This window comes from Aethalodelphis obliquidens, unplaced genomic scaffold (genome assembly GCF_003676395.1).
Source record: "Aethalodelphis obliquidens isolate GAN/ISIS:26980383/991018 unplaced genomic scaffold, ASM367639v1 scaffold1, whole genome shotgun sequence".
NCBI classification, from domain to species: domain Eukaryota; kingdom Metazoa; phylum Chordata; class Mammalia; order Artiodactyla; family Delphinidae; genus Aethalodelphis; species Aethalodelphis obliquidens.
The window spans coordinates 83,045,948-83,070,676 of NW_020837945.1; the positions used below are offsets into that span (position 1 = coordinate 83,045,948).

A 24,729-nucleotide genomic window follows, 5' to 3' on the forward strand; every position below is an offset into this window, starting at 1 on the left:
TTCAATTTGATGAATGTTTCGTAAGTCCCAGCGTGCCCCATTATGGGCAGTTCTGGGTGCTGGGCCCTGTGTAGGTTATAACCATGAGTGAGATGTCATCTCTGTCCTTGAGGGACTCGCAGTCTTCTAGGGAAGACCAATACTCTTATGCTCGTACATATGTAACAACATATGTACATATGTAACAACACCAGGTCACATATGTAGCAACATGCTGTGAAAGTACTAACAAGTGCCTGGGAGAACAGGGGAGGGTGAACTCTATTCTAGAGGAGTGTTAAGTTGCCTCAGGGAGAATTAAGATTTGAATCCATCTGAATGGGGACAACTGTGATTGAGTTGGGTGAGGAGAGGAACATCCCAAGTGAAGAACCAGGTGGATAAAAGTCTAGAAGTGGGAAATGGCAGTGTGATGTGAGGCACGGACAGGCTAGGGCCAGAATGTGGAGGTGCTGCAAAAGCAGGCTGAGAAGCGGAAGTTTATCCCATGGTAGATCTGTGATTTGATTTAGTGATGTGGGGATCAGAGATGGACAGAATGGAAGTGACCCCAGCTCACATACTCTGGACAAGTTGGAATGGATGAGAACAGCATAAAGGCTACTGTGTTCGGAGTTTAGGTCTTTAGTTACTTTGGGGAGAGCAGTGTCAGTGGAATAGTAGGAACCCAGCTTAAAGATTTAAGGAGTTGGGGAGGTTACAGAAGTTAACTTTTAAGAAGCTGGATGTGTCCCTTTTCAATAAGAGCAGCAGCTCGATGGATGATTCGCTAACGTGTCCTTTGGACATTTGTCTGAATGGCCATATCATGATGACGGAGACACTTTTTTTTTTTTTTTAAGATTAATTCTAAAAAGGAAACCAGTGGTTCACAGAAGAAAACACAAGACAAGTGTCCTAAAACAGGGTCAGTAAAGAAGGAGAAAGCAGTGAAGCCAGAGGAAGGTAATGAACTTTTTTGAGATTTGTCATTAAAGTTTGTTTTGGTTTTTATTTTCCACTGAAGCATTTTATTTGCACATACGTATTACATCCCTAGAAAAAGGATCCCATGGTTTTCCCTCCAGTGTGTTTTCACACACTTGCTTTTTCATGGTCCATGATGCTAGATGAGGTTGTCAGTACAATGAAACCAAACTGACAGGATGGGACCTGCCATTTTTCTACATCTTGTGTTGCCCATCAAATCTAGGGCTGGGGCTTCCCTGGTGGCGCAGTGGTTGAGAGTCCGCCTGCCGATGCAGGGGACATGGGTTCGTGCCCCGGTCCGGGAAGATTCCACATGCCGCAGAGCCTGCGCATCCGGAGCCTGTGCTCTGCAGCGGGAGAGGCCGCAACAGTGAGAGGCCCACGTACAGCAAAAACAAAACAAAACAAAACAAATCTAGGGCTGATCTCTCCACACTTGTTTAAGTTCACGGCAGTTTTCCCAGCCCTGTGATCATCAGTTAAATTTGCCAATATAACCATGTTTCACAATCACAGTTAGAAACCAGATGATGACTTTGGAGCATGGCCTGATAAGAACCTGACGTTTGCCTCTCTTTTTCACATTGATGATGCTCTTGAGAGTATCAGCCAGCCAGGACGTTCATGAGCACCATTTTGGCAGCACAGAAAGATGGTGGAAAGTGTGTCATTAAAGTTTACCAGGGGCTTCCCTGGTGGCGCAGTGGTTGAGAGTACGCCTGCCGATGCAGGGGACGCGGGTTCGTGCCCTGGTGCGGGAAGATCCCACATGCCGTGGAGCGGCTAGGCCCGTGAGCCATGGCCGCTGAGCCTGCGCGTCCGGAGCCTGTGCTCCGCAACGGGAGAGGCCACAACAGTGAGAGGCCCGCGTACCGCAAAAAAAAAAATAAATAAATAAAAGTTTATCAGAAATTACGCCATGTGGTAATTCATGCTGTTTAATAGCATTGTGTGTTGTAGAGCGCCTGGCCTTATATTTCTAGAATACCAGATTTTTGTATGATTGTTGGGAGACCATGAGGCACTTGGTGTTTTCTTAAGCCGAGCAAGGCAACAAGAATGTCCTTTAATCCTATGCCCTCTTTTCCTATGCAGGGTGGGGTGAGGTGTAGGTAGTCATAGCTGAGTCATCTTGACTAAGCAAAAATTGAATCGTGGGTTCATCTCTGCTCTTTAAAAGTCATGCCAACCAATGCAGAGGCATGCCAGCTTTAAGAATGCCTACATCCTCAGAACCTCCCCTGTTACAATGATACACTCCTCTGCTTGTCCCAAGCAGACTGCAGCAGGGCTGTGGTGAAGAGTTACAGCCAAGGTTTTTCCTACTTGCTTTTCCTATCCAGAGTACTTGGTCCTGTTTTTTAAACCCTTTATCTTATCAACTGAAACAAATCTTGGGAGTTAGAAAAGCTATATGCAATACCTTAGGCATTTTCACTTTTGTGAACTTGAAGCTGCATATCAGTTTGCAAAGCATAAGAATAATAATAAATAAAAATGCAGTCCTGTTTTAAAGTTCTTTCTGTTGTGTCACCTCCTCACCTGACGTGTTGAATCCAGGACCTTTCCTGGGTTTGCCACTGCTTTTTTCATTTCCTCGTTCTTAAAGCATTTGGCGTTAGGAGGTGACCATCCTGATTTACCACTCCCTGCCTCTTGTCTTTCTTTCAATTAGCCACATGTGAGCTTTTGAATTCCGGTGTGAATTGAGATGCCTTACTCTCACACACACAAAGCAAACACAGCACAGAAGCCTGAGACATCTGTCAGTTCCTGCCATAGACAGTCTAAAAAAAACAGAATGTCTTTAGGGGACATTTATCCTTATTTACATAGCCACTAACCTGGAGACTCACATCGCAAAGTGCTCAAGGCATGTGTTGCTTGTTCCAAGGTAATTACACATCATATATGATAAAGGGGAGAGGCTGCTTCCTGTGGGGATGTTTCTCTGTATTCTCCTGTCAGCATCAATCACCTGACCAGCCCACGGAGCCCCTAGGAAATATCCTGGAATCTTTTCTCTCCTCCCACAGTCAGTCACGCCGTCCTACTGAATTTACCTCCTGAAACTCCGTCCCCATTGCCATGACCCTGGTTCTGGCCTTTATCATCTACCCAGACTGTTACAGCTGCCTCCTTTTAAATCTGTCCTCCACACGAACAGCAGAGAGATCTAGTTAAAAACCAGCCAACTCCCTTTCCTGCTTGAGGCCTTCCAGTGGCCTCCCAACGTCAAAGCCGCCTTTTCTAATCTTTTTCTTGATTTGGCACACACAGAAAAACGCCACTGTTTCTTTGAGCCCCTGGGATGCATGGTAGAGGCTGCCTGAGGTGGCTGGTCTGGCCATCCCAGGCCCATCTAGTGCACAGCAGGGCCGGGGAGTCAAATCTCTACACCCCTGTAGCCCATTCTCTTGAGGAGTTCTTGTCTGAAGGATAAAGTTCAAATGCCTTTATCCCCTGACCAGAGCCTCCTTAATCAGCCTTATCTCCTGCCACTCCTTAGGCACACAGAATGTTCCAGCCACGCTGAATTGGATATCTGTGTATACCGATTTGCTGTTTCCCCACACCTGTGCCCATCATTTCCCCATCTGGCCGACTCTGGCTTACCTTTCAAGACATGGTGTGGGGAATTCCCTGACGCGTCCACTGCTGAGGCCCTGGGTTCAATTCTTGGTCAGGGAACTAAGATCGCACAAGCCACGTGGCGCGGCCAAAAAAATAAATAAATAATGCAATATGGACTGCATAGAAAGTCTTCCGGGAAAACGCCCTGCTAAGCCCCTCACAGCTCCCACAAGTAGGTTATGTGCATTTCCTGGATGTTCCCATGCTGCCCTGCAAATAGCTCTAGCGTTGGAGTTCGCACATGTTATTATAATTATGTATTTATTTACCTGTTTGTCCTACTAGACTGTGGAAGGATGATCTGAGCCAGATCTCCAGGGCAGGGACCTGGTCTTAATCTTCGTTACCGCTCCAGGACCTCATCCTGGGCCTGGTTCATAGTTGGTGCTTAGTAAATGTTACATGGATAAATAAATGCTCCTGATGAAGGGGAAATAATTCTCATCTAGAGCTCTGTGAAACTGTAGGCTCCCTTTGATTCTGTTGTTCTACAGGTGACTTAGTTTTGAAAAGCAGCCTTTCCTTTCTGAGTTCACGTTTCTCTTTTCCTTACCTAGGGCAGCTTGTGCAAATGGAAGAGAAGGGGCAGGGTTCCGTGCCCTGGTCAGTATATGGTGTCTACATCCAGGCTGCTGGGGGCCCCTTGGCATTCCTGGTCATTCTGTCCCTTTTCATGCTGAACGTGGGCAGTACCGCCTTTAGCAACTGGTGGTTGAGTTACTGGATCAAGCAAGGAAGTGGGGTAAGGTTCCTCATTAATGGGAAAATTATACGTCTCATAAAGTGGCCATCTCTCCATAGTCCCTGTCTCTCCTTAGGGAAACTGTTCTAGTTTTCAGTTAAAAGAAGCAATGAACAAGGATTACCCAGGATAAGATCTTGATGAGTCTCTAATGTAACCTCAGCAGATAATTGCTCCCTGACCAACTCACGGAGCAATAGAGCTTATCAGTAGCAAACTGTAGGCTGCCTGCTCTTGTCCTTAGAAAAGAGAGAGGGGGCTTCCCTGGTGGCGCAGTGGTTGAGAGTCCGCCTGCCGATGCAGGGGACACGGGTTCGTGCCCCGGTCCGGGAAGATCCCACATGCCGTGGAGCGGCTGGGCCCGTGAGCCATGGCTGCTGAGCCTGCGCGTCCAGAGCCTGTGCTCTGCAACGGGAGAGGCCACAACAGTGAGAGGCCCGTGTACCGAAAAAAAAAAAAAAAAGAAAGAAAAGAGAGAGGGAGCAGGGCAAAGTCTGCCTTGTGTCTGCCTCAACCAGGTCCCAGAGTTTTTATCCTGTACCCTCCCTTGAGCCAAGAATGGCCCTGATGCGGGGTTCTTGGCAGTCCCTGGGAGTCTTGCCTCACAGACCCTTGCCTCCAAACAGAACACCACGGTGGCTCAGGAAAACAGGACATCTGTGAGCAGCAGCATGAAGGACAATCCTCTCATGCAGTACTATGCCAGCATCTACGCCCTCTCCATGGCAGTCATGCTGATCCTGAAAGCCATTCGCGGAGTGGTCTTTGTCAAGGTATGCACCGGTGGGGGCCTCTGCTCCTCCTCTCCCCAGAGGCTGTGTGGTTAGGATTCCGCCTGGCATCCCTCAGGTGTACTCTGAGTTGGGGAGCTCCTTTAAAGCAGGATGGCCCTCTCCGAAGTGACCTGCATCCCATGAGCCTCAGCTTTTTCCTATTAGCCACCTCCCTCCTCCACGACCATTCGCCCTTCTCCGGCTTTGGGCATCGATGTCCTGTGGAGTTGCGACCCTGTGGAGTGGGAGCTGAGCCTGCCTGAGTCCCGGATCTCTGATCACGCTGTGCTCTGCCCCTCAGGGCACATTGCGAGCCTCCTCCCGGCTCCACGACGAGCTTTTCCGAAGGATCCTTCGAAGCCCTATGAAGTTTTTTGACACTACCCCCACTGGGAGGATTCTCAACAGGTTTTCCAAAGACATGGATGAAGGTATTTCTCACTGCTCCTCTCTGTTGTGCTCTGGAGCACGGTGGCTGTCGATGTTTGCGTCAGGAACATTTTAGTTTTGGCATTTTCTCCACATTGCAAACTCTTTAGGCTAAGGACCTATCTGCTTTTTCACCTTTTGTCTGAGTTCTTATTTGATCTTATTTAAACTGAAAACCAGTTCAGAGCACTGAGTTAGCATAGAGGCTTTGGACAGGGGCATCTCAGAGTCCAAAACACATATTTACTTGTGGGTAGTGCATAGGTTCCTGGACACCTATAACCTCTGACAGGTTTGCTGGATGCTGGATGCCTCATGGGCTGTGCCAGCACCAGAACTTAAATACAGTTGACCCTTGAACGACAGGTTGGCTGAATCCGCAGATATGGAAATACGGATGAGGAACCACATAGATGGAGGGCTGACTGTAAGTTCTATGTGGACCTTTGACTGTACAGAGGGTCTGTGTCCCTAACCCCTACGTTGTTCAAGGGTCAACTATACTCCCGTAGCCCATAATGATAGTGATGCTGCCTGACATTTATTGAGGGCTTACTGTGTACTGAATATTCTACATGCGTTATCCTAATCCTCACAGCAGCCCTATGAGGTGTGGATATCGTTTCATCCACTGAATACACGGAAAAGCTGATGCCTAGAAAGGTTAAATAACTTGCTGAAGATCACACAGCTATTAAATAACAAGCTGGGAATTGAGCCCAGATCTTTTTGACCCCAGAGCTAATGTTTTTATCTACTGTACTGTGTTGCCTCCATAGAAGGAGTTTGTTTCCGATGTTGATAGGCCAGTGTAAAGCCATGGCCAGAGGTCACAAGGGATCAAAACCATCACTGATACACAGAACAGTGCTACACATGTGCATGACATGATCCCATTTCTGTTAAACACACAGACAAATGGAAAAAAGATTGAAAAAAAAATCAGTGGTATCAACATGTCTCAGATATGCATGAAAATAGGCGGGGGGAGGAGATGTTCAAAAAACGGTGAAGAAAATGTTGATAACTGTTGGAGGTTCTATACTCTTTCAACTTTTGTGTATGTTTAAAATTTTCCATGATGAAAAATTTCTTAAATGTTAGCGGCAGTTCATTGATATTGGTAAGAATAAAGACTATGTTTATTTAAGTTTTTTGCATATTTATTTTCCAAATATTTTACAACAAGCATATATTACTTTGCAAAGTGGAAGAAATGTTTAAAGGGGTTGGGCAGCATAGTGAACCAAAAAGAAGGCACAGGGGAGAAAGGTCACTTAAATGCTCTTGGGATAAGAAAAATTAGAGCAACCAGGTTTCCAGATTTTTCTTTGATCAGACTGTTTAAAAGGCAAAAATCATAACTTTCAGATAGGGATTTTAGGGAGCCTCTTTTTGTTTTTTAAAAATTGGGAGAAATTTAAAATTCCATTTTCCCGGTTTGTGGATCCCAGCATCTGACACGTGTTCCTTTACGGTTTCCCCAGTCGATGTGCGCCTGCCGTTCCAGGCTGAGATGTTCATCCAGAACGTCATCCTTGTGTTCTTCTGTGTTGGAATGATCGCGGGAGTTTTCCCATGGTTCCTTGTGGCAGTGGGGCCCCTCATCATCCTCTTTTCAATTCTGCACATTGTCTCCAGGTAAACAGGAAGTCTTCATGTCTTCCAGGGCAAAGGATGAAGCCAGAGTTGCTAGTCTACCCCTCTGACACAGAACACATTCTCTCTCCAGGGTTCTGATCCGAGAGCTGAAGCGTCTGGACAATATCACGCAGTCACCTTTCCTCTCCCACATCACATCCAGCATACAGGGCCTTGCCACCATCCATGCCTACAACAAAGGGCAGGAATTTCTGCACAGGTTAGTTCAATGGGGGCCCGAGGGCTCAATGGGGAGCCAGCATCTCAGCATTTAATGAGAGTTTAAGAAGCCTTTCAAGGTCAGAATTCTGGATTATAAAGCTCATTACTAAGAGTATTAGTAATTTAATGATCTCTGGTTAAGATTCACTTGCTTGGTGGAACTCCCTTCTGAGCAAATGGAAAGACAAAAACACAGATTTGGAGTCTGTTAGCTTTCAGTTCTGAATGGCTATATTTGATGGAGTTTTGCTTTTTTTTAAATTAATTTATTTTATTTATTTATTTTTGGCTGCATTGGTTCTTCTCTGCTGCGCGTGGGCTTTCTCTAGTTGTGGAGAGCGGGGGTTACTCTTTGTTGCGGTGCACATGCTTCTCATAGCAGTGGCTTCTCTTGTTTTTTTCTTTTGTTTTGTTTTGTTTTTGGAATGGTTACTTTTATTTTTTTAATTTTTATTTTATAAATTTATTTATTTTATTTATTTTATTTTTGGCTGTGCTGGGTCTTTGTTGCTGTGTGCAGGCTTTCTCTAGGTGCAGTGAGCGGGGGCTACTCTTTGTTGCAGTGCACAGACTTCTCATTGTGGTGGCTTCTATTGTTGCAGAGCACGGGCTCTAGGCACGCGGGCTTCAGTAGTTGTGGCATGTGGGCTTCAGTAGTTGTGGCTTGCAGGCTTCAGTAGTTGTGGCTCACAGGCTCTAGAGCGCAGGCTCAGCAGTTGTGGCGCAGGGGCTTAGTTGCTCTGTGGCATGTGGGATCTTCCCAGACCAGGGCTCGAACCCATGTCCCCTGCATTAGCAGGTGGATTCTTAACCACTGCGTCACCAGGGAGGTCCGCGGTGGCTTCTCTTGTTGTGGTGGATTCTCTTGTTGCGGTGGATTCTCTTGTTGCAGAGCACAGGCTCTAGGATCATGGGCTTCAGTAGTTGTGGCATGCAGGCTCAGTAGTTGTGGCTCGTGGGCTCTAGGGCACAGGATCAGTAGTTGTGGCTCGCGGGCTCTAGGGCACGGGCTCATTAGTTGTGGCACACGGGCTTAGTTGGTCTGCATCATGTGGGATCTTCCCAGACCAGGGCTCGAATCCGTGCCCCCTGCATTGACAGGTGGATTGTTAACCACCTCACCAGGGAAGTCCCGGAGTTTTGCTTTTTATTATTATTATTTTTTCTTTTTACTTTTTTATCTTCTGAACAGTAAAAGACATTCATTGACATTAGACTGACATTTTATTTAGCTGTTGAATATTGTTTGTATGAGAAATTTATGTACATATATAGTCATTGTGGAGATTTGTGTTAACAAGAGATTGAATTAGACTAAAGGTCATTCAGTAGAGGACTGGTTAAATAAGCTGTGTTGTCCCCATGTGGTGGACTATGATATGGCCCCTAAAAAGAATGAGACTGCTCTCTAGGTACTGATAATGAATGATCTCCAAGGTATATTAGTGAAAGAGCAAGGTACAGATGGGTGGGTATTGTGTGCTCCTTTTAATGATGTGTCTGTATCTGTAACATTTAGAATATCTCTGAAAGGACACATAAGAAACTAATAGTTGCCACTGGAAAGGGGAACTGAGTAGTTGGAGGAGGGCAGGAGAAAGACCAACTTTTCAGGATAAAACCTTTTGTACCTTGTGAATATTCTGTCCTGTAGAGTATATTATTCATTCCAAAAATTAAGTAATTAATGTTAAAAAGGAACTCTAAAATAGGAAGGTTTAGTTAAACAATTCAGAAAAATGCATCCTAACTTTAAGTGAAAAAAGTGAAATATGCTGACTGTGTACGTGTGTATGTACATACCCACAGAAGTGTGAGTGCATTGAAAAAATTGCTGGGAGTAAATGCAGCAGAATATTAACTCTGGTTTTAGCTGAGTGGTGAGAGTACTGGAATTTTACATTTTCCTCTTTTATTGCATTTTCTTAATTTTCTCTAAAGTGCACATATCTTATTGTAAGGAGGGTAGTGATTTTTTTTAAAGCAAAGCACATTTGCCCACCCAGATCTCCCACTCTGGAGTTCTAATTGTTTGTAGGTGCCAGACTTTCAGGTGGGGCGTGATCTACTCTCTAAGCCCCCCGGTGACAGTGGTGTGTTCTCCTGCAGTGACAAAGATTGTCTAGGTCTTTTTGCTCTGGTTTAAATCACTGCTCCTGGTTCTTTGCTCCATGGCCTTGGGAAACAAGTGTGTCAGCAGGCAATTTCCACTTTCGGTCCAAGGTTTTCTTTTTTTCTGGTCTTGTGCCATTTCTGCAGTTTACCTTTGTAACCTCTCTTTCTTTGAGGAAATGACCCCTGACCTAAAACATTTTTCTAAAGCTTAAGCAGTCTCTTTATTTGGTCTCCTTCCCTCCTGCTTTCCCTATGCTTTAGAAGTAGATATCTTTCCCTAGCATCTTTAACACGTTTCTTTGAAAGGGTAAAACTAGAAAACCCTCGTGTCCTCCTGTCTGTGGAGCCTGGAATACTCTGCACTCCTTAAGTTTCCATCTCACACTCCTGGTTACAAACAGTAGTACTTCAGTATTAGCCCTCCACCCAGCACTCACCAGAGCTTTGGCATCCTCCATGTCCAGGGTTGTGTGGTACTTTATTTGCCTATTAGGTGTTCTGTCTTCCTCACAGGTACCAGGAGCTACTGGATAACAACCAGAGACCCTTCTTCTTGTTCACGTGTGCGATGCGGTGGCTGGCAGTGCGGCTAGACCTGATCAGCATTGCCCTGATCACCACCACCGGGCTGATGATTGTTCTCATGCATGGGCAGATTCCCCCGGCCTACGCGGGGCTTGCCATCTCCTATGCTGTCCAGGTTAGTCTCTGGGATGGGGGCGTCCTCTTGCTCGTATGTTGGCCTAGGAGAGAGCTGGTAGGGGGCTCTACCCTAAGCCATTGTTTTACTTCCGACTCCTAGAGCTTTTCCCCGTCTGCTTTGGCAGTAACACTCTGGACTGGTATACAGTCAGCCCTCCACATCCACCTGTTCCACATCCATAGATTCAACTAATTGCAGATCAAAAGTATTTGGGGGGAGAAATTTCTGGAAAGTTCCATAAAGCAAAACTGAATTTACTGTAGGTGGGCAACTATTTATTTTTGCCCAACTATTTTCTACATTGTATTTATAACTATTTACATAGTATTTACATTGTATTAGGTATAATAAGTAATCTAGAGATGACTTAAAGGATACAGGAGGATGTGTATAGTTTATGTGCAGATACTATGCCATTTTATATAAGGGACTTGAGTGTCCGTGGATTTTTTTTATTGGCGGGAGTCCTGGAACCAATCCCTCATGGATACTGAAGGTTGACTGTATAGGAATAAAGGGATTTAACTCTGTTGCATTTGTCTATGAAATAGGTGCTATTTTTTTCTTAAATAAATATGATTTTGAAAATGGTTTCTTAATTGTAGGTTTCTGTCTTCACTACCCTTTCATCTCTGGCCTCTTCCTAGTCTTCTAAGAAATATATATCAATACACTTCTTCTGTGTGTTTTATTTTCAGGCCCCTGATTTTCCCAATACTGTTACATATGTAAACCCTTCTGGCTCCTAGGAATGGTTGAAGGTCTTCAAATAGATCAAAGAACAATTGGGAACTTGAGCACTGACTAGATATTTGAAGATGTTAAAGAATTGTTACTAACTTTTTAAGATGTGACAATGGTTGTTTTTAAGGAGTCTTTATATTTTAGAGAGATATAAGCTGAAATATTTATGGGTGAAATGATAGCCTATATGGGATTTGATTCCAGATAATACGGAAGGATGGGGTGGTATAGATGAAACAATATTGGCTGTAAGTTGATAATTTTTTAAGTTGGATGTTTGATACATGGGAGCTCATTATACTCTCCTCTCTATTCTTGTATATGTTTGACATTTTTCTATATTGGAAAGATAAAAATAAGTAGCCAGAAGAAACCTAAGAAGAGATACGTATCTTCACAGATACCCAAAGATATTTGTCCATGTTATGCAGACTTCCTTGATTATTAGAGGTGGGGGGAGAATCTGTGTTTTATATATACTGTGTTTCAGAGTCCTCAGTCTGAGGCACACAGGGGCTCTGCATTCGGTTTTGGCCCAGCCTCATTTCTCTTATTTGACCTTGCTGGAAGCATTCTCACTGCTGCGCAGAGCTTGATATAATCTCCATTTGTTGTGACTACTACATCAGGTGTAGATGCAAGTATGAAGCACAGCAGTTATTCAGCTACAGTTGAATTACTGGAAATGTAAAGACGGGCGGAAAGCCCTCAGATACAGGAAAGTTAGTGCCAGCAGTACCAGAACGCCACCTGCATTCACTGAGAATTGCAGTTGATTGGGTGCTATTAGGCATTGTCTTAAATATTTAGAGAATGATTCGGTCCCTAAAATCAGCTGCTGCATGTGCCCAGTTAGTTCTTGTAACTTGAGTTGTGATCCCTTAGATGAAGGAGGTTTTCTGGCGTTGGCCTGGTGTGTATTAATAGTAAATTCTCTCTTGGATTCTTGTTTTCCGTTGTCAGTTAACAGGACTGTTCCAGTTTACTGTCAGACTGGCATCTGAGACAGAAGCTCGCTTCACCTCAGTTGAGAGGATCAACCACTACATCAAGGTCAGGCTGCTACAGGCCTTTTGCTACAATCTGACTTTTCATGGAGCAGTTTTACCCTTTTACAGCCTCGAGTGAATGTCCCAGGAGGATGCTTGTTTTCTCTGCCTTATCTTGTCCCACAGGAGAGGCAGCGGTCTCTCCAGCATGTGTGGAGTGGAGAAGAGAATATCTTAAGATTATCTAAATATATTTGTGAATTGTGCCTGATTGAGAACCTATGTTCATCAGCTAATTTCCAAAGCATTCCTTTTATTTATTTATTTATTTATTTTGGCTGCACCGGGTCTTAGTTGCGGTGTGCAGCCTTCTTAGTTGTGGCATGCGGACTTCTTAGTTGCGGCGTGCATGTGGGATCTAGTTCCCTGACCAGGGATCAAACCCCGGGCCCCCTGCATTGGGAGCATGGAGTCTTACCCACTGGACCACCAGGGCAGTCCCCAAAGTATTACTAATCTCATTAATTCAGTTAAGCTGACTAATGTAACATTTTCCTTACACTATTTAAAACCATGTATTATTTCAAGTCTTAGTCTAGTTTACTTGTTCTTAACCAGGGAAGGCCATCAGAATCCCATATGGAGCTTGAGGCAAAGACTAACACGGGCCTCATCTCTGAAGATTCTGATGCAATAGGTCTGGGATAGGACCCAGACTTCTGACGTTTTAAAAGCTCCGTAGCTAATTCTAAACTGCATTCACAGTTCAGAAACCAGTTAATGAGTTGGTACTGAGATGATCTAGCTCTTCCCACCTTTCCCCAGTAACCCTTGCAGCCCTGCCATGGGGCAGTGTCTTGCTGGTGTCATAGTTGGAACTCGAAAACAGTTGTCTGTAGAGAGAAGCAGAGTCCTGAGTAGTTAGGATTCTCAATTTAATCTATTTCTCAGGAGTTACCTATTTTGTGAACAGCCCAGAGACTTTATTAGCATTTATATCGTTATTTACAGATAATGAATACATTCCAAGTTCCAACTAGAACGTTGACTTACAAACATAGTTTTAAAAAACTAGCCTTTCACTGAGAACAAGTATATTATGTAAACTGCATTTTCTAGTAGAGACATGCCCTGCTGATTTATTTTGTCAATGAACCTCATCAGTCGTAGGATATTTCTTAAACTCATAAATGATTGTTATCAGAAAGAATGGCGGATGGCTATCTGATAAATCTGCTAAAGGCTATTCTTCATGTTTATACATGAGTCTCTTGGCCCAGTGCTCTGGTCTGTGGACAATTTGTGGGTGTACATGTGGGTGTGTAGTGTTTGATTTAATATCACTATTGATTTAATATCACTATTGGTGTGAGTCTCTTGCTGGAAAGGTCAGGGTGATGGTCAGCCGTGGTACAGAGTATACTCTGCACAAACCAGTCATATTCCTGAGGACTGGATCCCCACTGCCAGTCCCCAACCTGGATGCCTGTCCCAACACGGAGTTTTAGACTTCAGTCTCCACCCCCGCCTGCCAGAACACTGCAGTCTTTGGCCATTGCTTCCCTATGAGGCTATAAGCTCCATGACTAGTCACCAGAGAGTTTTAAAGCATCGTGAAGTGTGACTGTTGATGACAAAAATTATCCAATGGTTGTATTAAACACAGCATTTTAAAGCTAGAATGGATTTCCAAAATCATCTAATCTATTCCCCACAATTTGCAGATGAGAAACTAAGACGAAGAGTGAAGAAGTGATATGTCTGAGTCACACAGCTATTAGTGGTGGAGTTTGGAGTAGAGTCTGTCTCTCCTGGACTGACTGAGAAGGCAGGATGCCAGGGTCTCATTAATGTTCCATAAATGTACTTTCCCTCCTTTGGGTTCAGCCCAGTGGTTTTCAAATGATGGAACCCTGTTTCAAGAGGAATATTTTCAAAAAATTCCAATAAAAACTGCTGTGCTTGAAGAGGGATGGAAGGCTTCATGCCTCACATTGGTCTCCAAGGAAGTGTTTTTTGGTTTTTTGGTTTTTTTGGCTGCATTGGGTCTTTGTTGCTGTGCGGCTTTCTCTAGTTGAGTCGAGCGGGGGCTCCTCTTCGTTGCCGTGCGCGGGCTTCTCATTGCGGTGGCTTCTCTTATTGCGGAGCACGGGCTCTAGGCAGTCGGGCTTCAGTAGTTGTGGTGCACGGGCTCAGTAGTTGTGGTGCACGGGCTTAGTTGCTCCACGGCATGTAGGATCTTCCCAGACCAGGGCTCGAACCCGTGTCCCCTGCATTGGCAGGTGGATTCTTAACCACTGCACCACCAGGGGAGTCCCTCCAAGGAGGTTTTGGGGAAGAATTCCTTATGGCAGAAGGCAGTTTGAAAGCCACTGCCCTTCCCGAGCTGCTGCTTAGTAGCCGTTGTAAACTGCTAAGTGTAGAGACCACTGTACTTTGTCTCTGTCTAGTTTACTGGTGATGAGCATTCACTGCCAGGGGTCTCTTTCTCAGCAAGGGAACAGAGCGGCAGCTTTCTCTGTGTGGTTGCTTTGGGTGTCCTGGTTCTACTTCTCTGTGACAAGGCCTTGCAGCTCCCCCGGAATCTATAGTCAGTCTAAACCAGCCACTTCTGTCTCCCCAGACTCTTTCCTTGGAAGCACCTGCCAGAATTAAGAACAAGTCTCCCTCCTCTGACTGGCCACAGGAAGGAGAGGTCACCTTTGAGAATGCAGAGATGAGGTACCAAGAAAATCTCCCCCTGGTCTTGAAGAAAGTGTCCTTCACCATCAAACCTAAGGAGAAGATTGGCATCGTGGGACGGACAGGATCGGGTAAGGATGTCCTCTCTGGAGAAACATTTGAACCTACCAGAATCAAGTCTGGGGCCCATGATTTCCTGTTTATTGAATACCAATCTCATCCCTTCATATCAGATTCCTGTTAGATGAGCAGTTAGTGTCTCGGTCTCTGAAACCACTTTTCTAGGCTTATTTTCAACGCTGCTTTCATAACATTTAATGCTTTCTCTAATCATAGAAGTATACATTCTCAATGCAGAACACTTGGAACATATAGCAAAGTACAAAAGGGGAAAGGCGCCCATAGCTCCATTACCCAGAGATAATTACTGCTGACATTTTGGTGGATATCTTGTTAGGCTTTTTCTATCAACAAATGTGTTTACAAAAATGAGGTCCTTTTATACACACTGTTTCATGGCCTGCTTTTAAAATTACCGAACATTTTCCATGTCAGTTAATATTCTATGACATGATTTCTATGCAGCATTATATAAAATTCTATTTTATGGATGTACTATCATTTATATTAACCCTGCTCCAATTGAAGGGCATTGAGGTTGTTGTCAATTTTTCACTATTATGAATAGCACTGCAGTGAACATCCTTATTTCTGTGAAGTCAAAATATACAAAAAATTTAAGGTCTTTGTGATGTGTTACCTGTATAGCCTCATATTTATCAGAAGCCAGCATCATTCTAAGTGAGGAACCTATGTTCCTTTGAAGACAAATTATTTTCTTGATCTGACATCAGTTGCAAATAGAGACTAGGCCTTCATTTTAGGCATTTAATTTCACTCTTGTTCTTAGAAATGTGTTACTATATGCCCCTTAGATTTCTAGAGTCAAGACTTGAATAATGTGTTTCTTTCCCTCTTTCCTTCCTGAATAACATTTCAAGATTGAGTCTCGTCTTCTTTCATTAACCTGTTTACCCTTGTGTAAGAGGTCTCTCTGAGTCACTTCTCATTAGCTTTCTGAGTTCCATGCTTCCTTGGCATCAAAACTCTTTTAGCTTTTTTTTTCTTGCCATTAAAAAAAAGTCTTTTTGAGACAATTTACTTTAAAGAACCTGCTAAGCAGAAAAGAAAAAGCTGCTTCCTCTTTGAAGGATTTATTGCATGTCAAAACAAGGTACTGCCTCTAGGCTTGTGCATTGGAAAGAGAATACCCAGCCAAGGAGGGTGAATGTCCCCACGGCTCTTACTTTGCTTTCTCCCTCGAATTCCCTCTGCTACATTGGCCCCCAGGGGTGCACTGCTCCCCTGAAAGTTCTGACTGACCTCCCTTCCTGTGATTTCCCTTTAACACAGGTAAGACAGACCGAAATTTTCACCAGGACTTTATTAAACCATGAGTAGTGACAGATGAGACATAAACAGAAATAAAATAATTATAAATAGCCCGACTTACAAAGTCTAAACTGTAATCCTAATAAGCTTCTTCTGAGACTATGTCATAGGCCCTGGCTCTCTACCATGGTTGTAACCACTGTGAGGACCTCATTGCCTTTTTTACCAGCACGTTCCATCAGTACAAAGGTAGTCTAGTCTCAGATCTTTTGTTAAAGTGGAACAACTTAACCTGTTTAATTGAGCGCCATTCCTTCCTCAGCTTAAATCTTGAACCACTGCTACGGCACTGGGGAGGGCCTCCACCTCCTCCCTTCTACCTGGGAGGGGCCCCTAACCAGATCCTCCAGTCCTGAAAAAGCCAGTTCCAGGAAGAGAGGCCTCATCAAGAACTGTCCTGCTACATGGACTCAGGTTTCCCAACTCGTTTCTGGTAGATGGACCTGAGGACTCCTGCCTTAGGGAGATGGACGTTCTGGGTTCCCACAGGTTGTCTGACGGGGGTCAAATCTCAACAGCAGGACTGTGGCTGCAAACATTGGGGTGAGGCAGGTATTTGTGCCCTCACTGACCTCTGAATAGACAGTCACAAGGCTGCCATGAGAGGTCTTTCAGAACATGGAGCCAGAGGAGGGGAGGAGGGTCAAGAACTGGGAAAACTGCTCTAACAGATGAAAACCTGTGGTTCTACATCTAACTATCTACATTCTGACTTGCAGAATGGTAGATAGATAGGACTATGTCAAACCTTTTTTTTTGGTGGGGTAGAACACTGAGCTTTTAAAATATTTATATCTTTTTGACAAAGTAGTTTCCGTTCTGAGAATCCGTTTCAAGGAAATCGTCTGAGATAGGAGCAGTTTGAGCACTGACCAGGTTGCCATAGCATTAGTATAGTAATTTTTAAATAAACTACATGTGCAATGTTAGAGGACTGATTAAATAAGTAAGAGTACAGCCACATGATGGAATTTGTTGCAGCCACTAAAACTTTGTCTCGAAAAGGTAATAATATGATTGAGTGCTTGCTAGGTAATGTTAAGAGGGAAAAGCAGTTACAATATTATTTCTCTGGTATGATCTCAACTCTGAGGAAAAAACTAAAAGTAAATGTGTCCAAAAAAAAAAAAAAAGCAGTAATGAGATTATGGGAGATTGATGTTAAATCTGCTTGAATTACTTGTATCATTTTTTAAATGAAGAGTCAATTAAGGGACTTTTCTGGTGGCGCAGTGGTTAAGAATCCACCTGCCAATGCAGGGGGACACGGGTTCGATTCCTGGTCCAGGAAGATCCCACATGCTGTGGAGCAACTAGGCCCTCGTGCCACAACTACTGATCCCATGCGCCACAACTACTGAAGCCCACGTGCCACAACTACTGAAGCCCATGTGCCCTAAAACCTGCATGCCACAACTACTGAGCCTGCACGCCACAACTACTGAAGCCCACCCGCTCTAGGGCCCAAGTGCCACAACTACTGAGCCCGCGTGCTGCAACTACTGAAACCCTTGCACCTAGAGCCCATGCTCCACAACAAGAGAAGCCACCACAATGAGAAGCCCGCGCACCGCAACGAAGAGTAGCCCCTGCTTGCCGCAACTAGAGAAAGCCTGCACACAGGAACGAAGACCCAATGTAGCCAAAAAAAAGAGTCAATTAAGCAAAGCTGTTCTGCTTATCACTATGATACTGAACTCACTATTTTATCCCCCAAACCTGCTTTTCTACCGCATTTTCCTATTGTGGTAGAGAATCTATAGCCACTCATTTTCTCAAGCCCAAACCACCTTCCCTTGTGTGTTTAGCCGGGAACTTCTTCCATTTCCCAGCTGCCACAGTGATGCAAGGCCTGGCCTTGTTTCTCTCTCAGCTAAGATAAGGGGACAGAAGAGAGAGAAAACAGCTTGTCCTCTGACTTGCCACTAGCTCCTTGCTGTCTGTTCTCACTTTGCCTGAGAAGCATTAACCCTGTGTACCTGTTCCTAAGGTGAAAAGGAGGAGTTTCTCCATTTTACTCTCATGAGAGTATAACGGTCCCTCCCACTCCTTCTTAGGCTGGAGCTGTGTGATGTAAATGTATATGCTTGGTAGCTCAGGAAAGTTAATTGTTTTTTGGGGGTTTTTTTTTGGCTGCACCATGCAGCATGTGGGATCTTAGTTCCCCAAACAGGGATCAAGCCCGTGCCCCCTGCAGTGGAAACGTGGATTCTTAACCACTGGACTGCCAGGGAAGTCCCAGGAAAGTTCATTGGTTTTGGTTTTGGTTTTTGTTTCTGGCTATCATTTTATACATTACCTGAGTTAATCAGTTGAAATAATGATTGAACAGAAATAGAAAAATAGATGAGGTTGCCCTGAGAATAAACCAGTTTTGTCTTCACAGAATTTGCTAATTGAATGACTTTTCTGCCCATCTTCTGACTCATCAGGGAAGTCCTCTCTGGGCATGGCCCTCTTCCGTCTGGTGGAGTTATCTGGAGGCTGTATCAAGATCGACGGAGTGAGAATCAGTGATATCGGCCTTGCTGACCTCCGGAGCAAACTCTCCATCATTCCCCAAGAGCCGGTGCTCTTCAGCGGCACTGTCAGGTGAGGAGCTCAGCCCACATGTTTCATGCCACATTTCAGGCCAGGTGGGCATGTTAGAGCCCCATCGGGGACTGAGATCTAGTGGCCTCTGATCTAGTGCTTTCCCATGGCACCATGTGCTCCCCATTGCAGAAGGGGCAGCTCCAGTGTGCGAGCCACCTCATTAGCTAAGTGAGGCCCAGAGGCCGTGCAGTGTGGCGGTAAGAAGTCAGAGACATCTGGACTGTGTGTCTTAGACAAGTTAACCACGCCTAAGCTTGTTTTCTCCTCCGTGAAATGGGGATACTACTAAGCACTATTGTTGTGAAGGTTGAATAAATTTGTGCAAATTTTATACAAGCACAGAGGCTGGCAAAGGGCGAGCATCCTATACATGGTAGCAGCCATCATCGTCCTCCCCGTGCTGTACTCTCTTCTAGGTACCCTCCAAGTCACAGTTCTCACGATGGTCTTCAGGCATTATTACTACTCACGTTTTTTCATCTTCCAGTATCTTTTCCCCGCCTTTTGTTCTTACTCTAGAATGATGCCTGTCTCTGAAATCTGCCAGATTGCCAAAGATAAAATAACTAAGAAGGATATATGTTTAACCCTGTTATCTTTTCCTAGGCTTTATTCTACCTTTAGCCTGAAGCTTCTGCCTCCTAAAAGCAATGTGTTTCCATAATTTGAGTCCATTTCTATTTAAGTTGACTCCTTCTAAATAAAAACAGCTTTAACTATACAGTTGACCTAGATAGGACTCCTTTTATTAAATCACTCTAAAAGTGATATTGTCATTCCCTCTTTAATTTTTAGCAGTTTCCAAAAAAAAAAAAGGTACCAACTTAATTTCAAATAACCACAGGCAATGTTCAGACTTGTCTTTAAAACTAGGCCTCCACACACACACACAGTCGCCCCGCTTTCTTCAGAAGTGGCATTTGAACCCACTGATTTAAGGAGGTTTGGTGGATAAGCTGACTTCTCACCTGCATTCGTGTGGGGTCAGTGCTCTTGGGTGTGTTTACTTTGGCATTTCTCTAAAACACTAATGAATTTGGACAGCATAGACTGGATCTGTTGATGAGGATATCATTCCCTTTGGGTACTGAGATAACAAGGTTAAACAAGCAACATTAAAGAGAATTATAATTTATTGAAGACTCAGGTCTAAAATTAAGAAATTGAAAGGTGTTGCCAAATCTGCTCTTCCTTCCCATAAATCTCTCTATTTTTAGATGCCACAGAAATGCCTTTGAGAATAAAATTAACCTTATAATTTTGGCTCAGGAAAAAGAACCGTATTTTTCTTAATTTTTTAAATCATCATTTAGAAGAGAACTAGGATATATGACAAACCCACAGCCAACATCATTCTCAGTGGTGAAAAACTGAAACCGTTTCCTCTAAGATCAGGAACAAGACAAGGTTGCCCACTCTCACCACTGTTATTCAGCATAGTTTTGGAAATGTTAGCCACAGCAATCAGAAAAGAAAAAAATAAAAGGAATCCAAACTGGAAAAGAAGAAGAAAAACTGTTACTGTTTGCAGATGACATGATACTATACATAGAGAATCGTAAAGATGCTACCAGAAAACTACTAGAGGTAATCAATGAATTTGGTAAAGTAGCAGGATACAAAATTAATGCACAGAAATCTCTTCCATACCTATACAAGAATGATGGAAAATCTGAAAGAGAAATTAAGGAAACACTCCCATTTGCGATTGCAACAAAATGAATAAAATACCTAGGAATAAACCTACCTAAGGAGAAAAAAGACCTGTATGCAGAAAACTACAAGACACTGATGAAAGAAATTAAAGATGATACAAACAGATGGAGAGATATACCATGTTCTTGGATTGGAAGAATCAACATTGTGAAAATGACTCTACTACCCAAAGCAATTTACAGACTCAATGCAATCCCTATCAAACTACCAATGGCATTTTTCACAGAACTAGAACAAAAAATTTCACACTTTGTATGGAAACACAAAAGACCCCAAATAGTCAAAGCAATCTTGAGAAAGAAAAACGGAGCTGGAGGAATCAGACTCCCTGACTTCAGACTATACTACAAAGCTACAGTAATCAAGAAAATATGGTACTAGCACTAAAACAGAAATATAGATCAATGGAACAGGATAGAAAGCCCAGAGATAAACCCATGCACCTATGGTCACCTTATCTTTGGTAAAGGAGGCAAGAATATACAATGGAGGAAAGACAGCCTCTTCAATAAGTGGTGCTGGGAAAACTGGACAGCTACATGTAGAAGAGTGAAATTAGAACACTTCCTAACACCGTACACAAAAATAAGCTCAAAATGGATTAAAGACCTAAATGTAAGGCCAGACACTATAAAACTCTTAGAGGAAAACATAGGAAGAACACTGTTTGACATAAATCACAGCAAGATCCTTTTTGACCCACCTCCTAGAAAAATGGAAATAAAAACAAAAATAAACAAATGGGACTGAATTAAACTTAAAAGCTTTTGCACAACAAAGGAAACCATAAACAAGATGAAAAGAGAACCCTCAGAATGGGAGAAACTATTTGCAAATGAAGCAACTGACAAAGGATTAATCTCCAAAATATACAAGCAGCTCATGCAGCTTAATATCAAAGAAACAGAATGGGCAGAAGACCTAAATAGACATTTCTCCAAAGAAGATATACAGATTGCCAACAAACTCATGAAAGGATGCTCATCATTAGAGAAATGCAATCAAAACTACAATGAGGTATCACCTCACAATGGTCAGAATGGCCATCATCAAAAAATCTACAAACAATAAATGCTAGAGAGGATGTGGAGAAAAGGGAACCCTCTTGCACTGTTGGTGGGAATGTAAATTGATACGGCCACTAGGGAGAGCAGTATGGAGGTTCCTTTAAAAACTAAAAATAGAATTACCATATGACCCAGCAATCCCACTACTGGGCATATACCCTGAGAAAACCATAATTCAAAAAGAGACATGTACCACAGTGTTCATTGCAGCTCTATTTACAATAGCCAGGACATGGAAGCAACCTAAGTGTCCATAGACAGATGAATGGATAAAGAAGATGTGGCACATATATACAATGGAATATTACTCAGCCATAAAAAGAAACGAAATTGAGTTATTTGTAGTGAAGTAGATGGACCTAGTGTGTCATACAGAGTAAAGTAAGTCAGAAAGAGAAAAACAAATACCGTATGCTAACACATATATATGGAATCTAAAAAAAAAAAAAGTGGTTCTGATGAACCAAGGGGCAGGACAGGAATAAAGACACAGATGTAGAGAATAGACTTGAGGGCATGGGGACGGGGAAGGGTAAGCTGGGACAAAGTGAGAGAGTAGCAATGACATATATACACTACCAAATGTAAAATAGATAGCTAGTGGGAAGCAGTTTTGTAGCACAGGGAGATCAGCTCGGTGCTTTGTGACCACCTAGAGGGGTGGGATAGGGAGGGTGGGAGGGAGACGCAAGAGGGAAGGGATATGGGGATATATGTATATGTATAGCTGATTCACTTTGTTATACAGCAGAAACTAACACACATTGTAAAGCAATTATACTCCAATAAAGATGTAAAAAATAATAATAAATTTAAAAAAAAGAAGAGAACTAGGAAATAAGGCATGTTAAATGTTAGACTTCCCTTGAATATGCTGCCACCAAGAAGTATCAGTGTTCATTTCAAATTTTTACAGCCCTTCATTTGGGTCTGTGACTCGGGCTTCTGGAGTTAATGGTTAAGCATTGACCGGCTGGCTGCTGTTTGTAGAACACTGTGGAAGCACAGCCTTCGTGGGAGATGGGGCCATTTGTTATCAGCTCCAGAGATATGTTGCCACTTGATGGACAGGCTCAGTGGCTGGTGTGCTGTTGACTGGGTTTTTAGTAATTGAGCTCGGAGCACTGTTTGGTTAGTCAGCTGTGCAAACCTAGGAAATCATATAAGTTTCACTTTCTGCCTGCTGTAATTTTGACTTTTTAAGTTGGTAGTAGACACTGAGGAAAAATTAAATCCCAGACCTTCTATCTTCCCTTTATCCCCTCAGGTTTCTCATAGGTTTAAAAGAATATCCAGCTTTTGGTGTTCTTCTGCTTTTGTTAGAAAATTAGGCGGCCTATAATGAGTTTCCCAAGGCAAAGGCAGGGTAGATCAGCTGCTTCCTCAGCTACCTCCTGGAGACTCTGAATTTGGAAACTGTATCTCCACTGCCTTTAACCAGCATTGGGGGTGCATACATCTCCTGGAGATACCAACATGCCGTTAAAACATATCAGGAGCTCTTAGAGGGAAATCAACGTAAAACCAAAATCAAACAAACAGAACTCAGAGAATTTTGCAAGTTAAACATTTCTGAATTGTTCTGCATGCAAATATAAATAAATCATAGACCAGATCATTGAGGGGCACACTCCTGCCTAGATTGGCCAGAATCTCAGTCCATTCCAATAGCGCATCCTGCCCTCCCTCATCCAACTGTCTGGGTTTGAATTGTAGGGCCCGTGTTTCTGTGGCCAGTGCCTTTCCTCTGCCTTTTGCCCTAATGGTTGGCTCCAGGAAGAGAGGTCCCGTCTCATCCAGCCCTAAACACTTTTGTTGACCTTCCCTCTTTCGTGGTCCTGGCAGTCCTTTCCTTTCCCCAGAGGACCTGTGCTTCCTGGTCTCAGGAAGCCTATCTCTTTGCCTCTGCCGTAACCAGCTCCTGCCCAAATGCTTTCCATCCTTGTGGACTATCTGCAGCCTGCCTTGGCTGACGGTTAATCTGCCCCTTAGTGAGACTAGTTGTCCTCAGCTGTCACTCTAGTGACAGAGCTGTCACTCAGTCTCCTTGTGGGGGGTGAGCACTTCTCATCACCTGGAGCATCTCTGCCTGGCATCCCTTCATTAGCCAGAGGCAGTGTTCTCAGTTCTTCCTGTTCAGCTGCTCTCTCTCCTTTTCCAACTGCCCATTAATTTTTTTTTTCTGCTTTTGAGGAATATTTCAAGCTCTCAACTCAAAATCACAACAAAAAACAACTGAGCCCACAGCTGACCCACTCTGCTTTGGTTCATTCTGGGCCCAGACACCTTCAAGCACAAGCACCTAGCGCTCTAGAGGGGATGGAAGTTGCTCCAGATTTGAAGCAGAATCTTAGAATCTCAAGGTCTTTCATTTGTCTTTGAATTATTCTGTTGTTTAAGGGACCCCCTTTTACTTTTTTTGATGTCTTAGACCCTGTGGAACTGGGGAATTCCCCCAAAGCTTCTAATCTCAATGTCAGAAAGTAATGCTAAGTCTAGGATCGCTATATGAAGAACACTAGATGTTATCTAACTTTTGTTGAAGTCCTTCTGGCTGGGGGTATATGGGAAATCTCTGTACCTTCTTCTCAATTTTGCTGTGAACCTAAAACTGCTCTAAAAAAAATTGTCTTTAAAAAAAAAAGAAAGAAAAAGGTCCTTTGGTGCCAGATACTGCTGCTCTAAGGAACAACAACAATAATAGTAGTAGCTAAGCATATTGAGGACTTATTACGCGGTGAACTGTCCTAAGCATTTAAGTTGTATTAATTCATCAAACACTCAAAACTCAAATGAGGTAGGTGCTATTATTATGCCTATTTTATAGATGAAGAAGCTAAAACCCAGAGTGGTTCAATAATTTGCCCAAAGATAAGAACCTGGGCTGTCTGGCTGAGAGCCTGGGCTCTCCCTCACTCCGCTCACTGTATTGTCTCTGAAGTTATCACCACAGCCCCCTTAGTCACTACCTTGAGAGGTAATCTCTTTCTCCAAAAACTAGGGTTGCGCCTGCTGCCGCAGGGGTCTTGACCATTAGTTACCTTTCTTTTTCTGACATCTTCAAACTCTCATCTGCTTTCAGATTTGCACAGCCTCTGTCCCCCTTCTTGAAAAAAATTTTCACACAACCTCTGCTGTTCTCTTAGTCTTTTTCATGTACTCTTAACTAAAAGCCAAGCCTTGTTTCTGAATAACTATTTTGAGTTTTCCTTTAACTTCCTGAGAGACGGAGGTCTGAGGGTCCCGTAGTCTCCTG

At 43.5% G+C, this 24,729-nt stretch overlaps 1 protein-coding gene across 6 annotated transcripts in view; it reads left to right on the top strand.

Moving 5' to 3' along the window:
- The window catches only part of ABCC5 (ATP binding cassette subfamily C member 5), an 88,500-nt gene that overhangs the window by 53,745 nt on the left and 10,026 nt on the right, over positions 1–24,729 (top strand). For all 6 annotated transcript variants that reach the window (XM_027110507.1, XM_027110466.1, XM_027110457.1 and 3 more), the window contains 10 exons: positions 843–945; positions 4,161–4,345; positions 4,972–5,118; positions 5,420–5,549; positions 7,035–7,188; positions 7,280–7,408; positions 10,039–10,225; positions 11,936–12,025; positions 14,585–14,774; positions 18,528–18,687. In XM_027110507.1, coding sequence (XP_026966308.1) covers positions 843–945; positions 4,161–4,345; positions 4,972–5,118; positions 5,420–5,549; positions 7,035–7,188; positions 7,280–7,408; positions 10,039–10,225; positions 11,936–12,025; positions 14,585–14,774; positions 18,528–18,687 — 1,475 coding nt within the window. The remainder of the gene's footprint in view (positions 1–842; positions 946–4,160; positions 4,346–4,971; positions 5,119–5,419; positions 5,550–7,034; positions 7,189–7,279; positions 7,409–10,038; positions 10,226–11,935; positions 12,026–14,584; positions 14,775–18,527; positions 18,688–24,729) is intronic.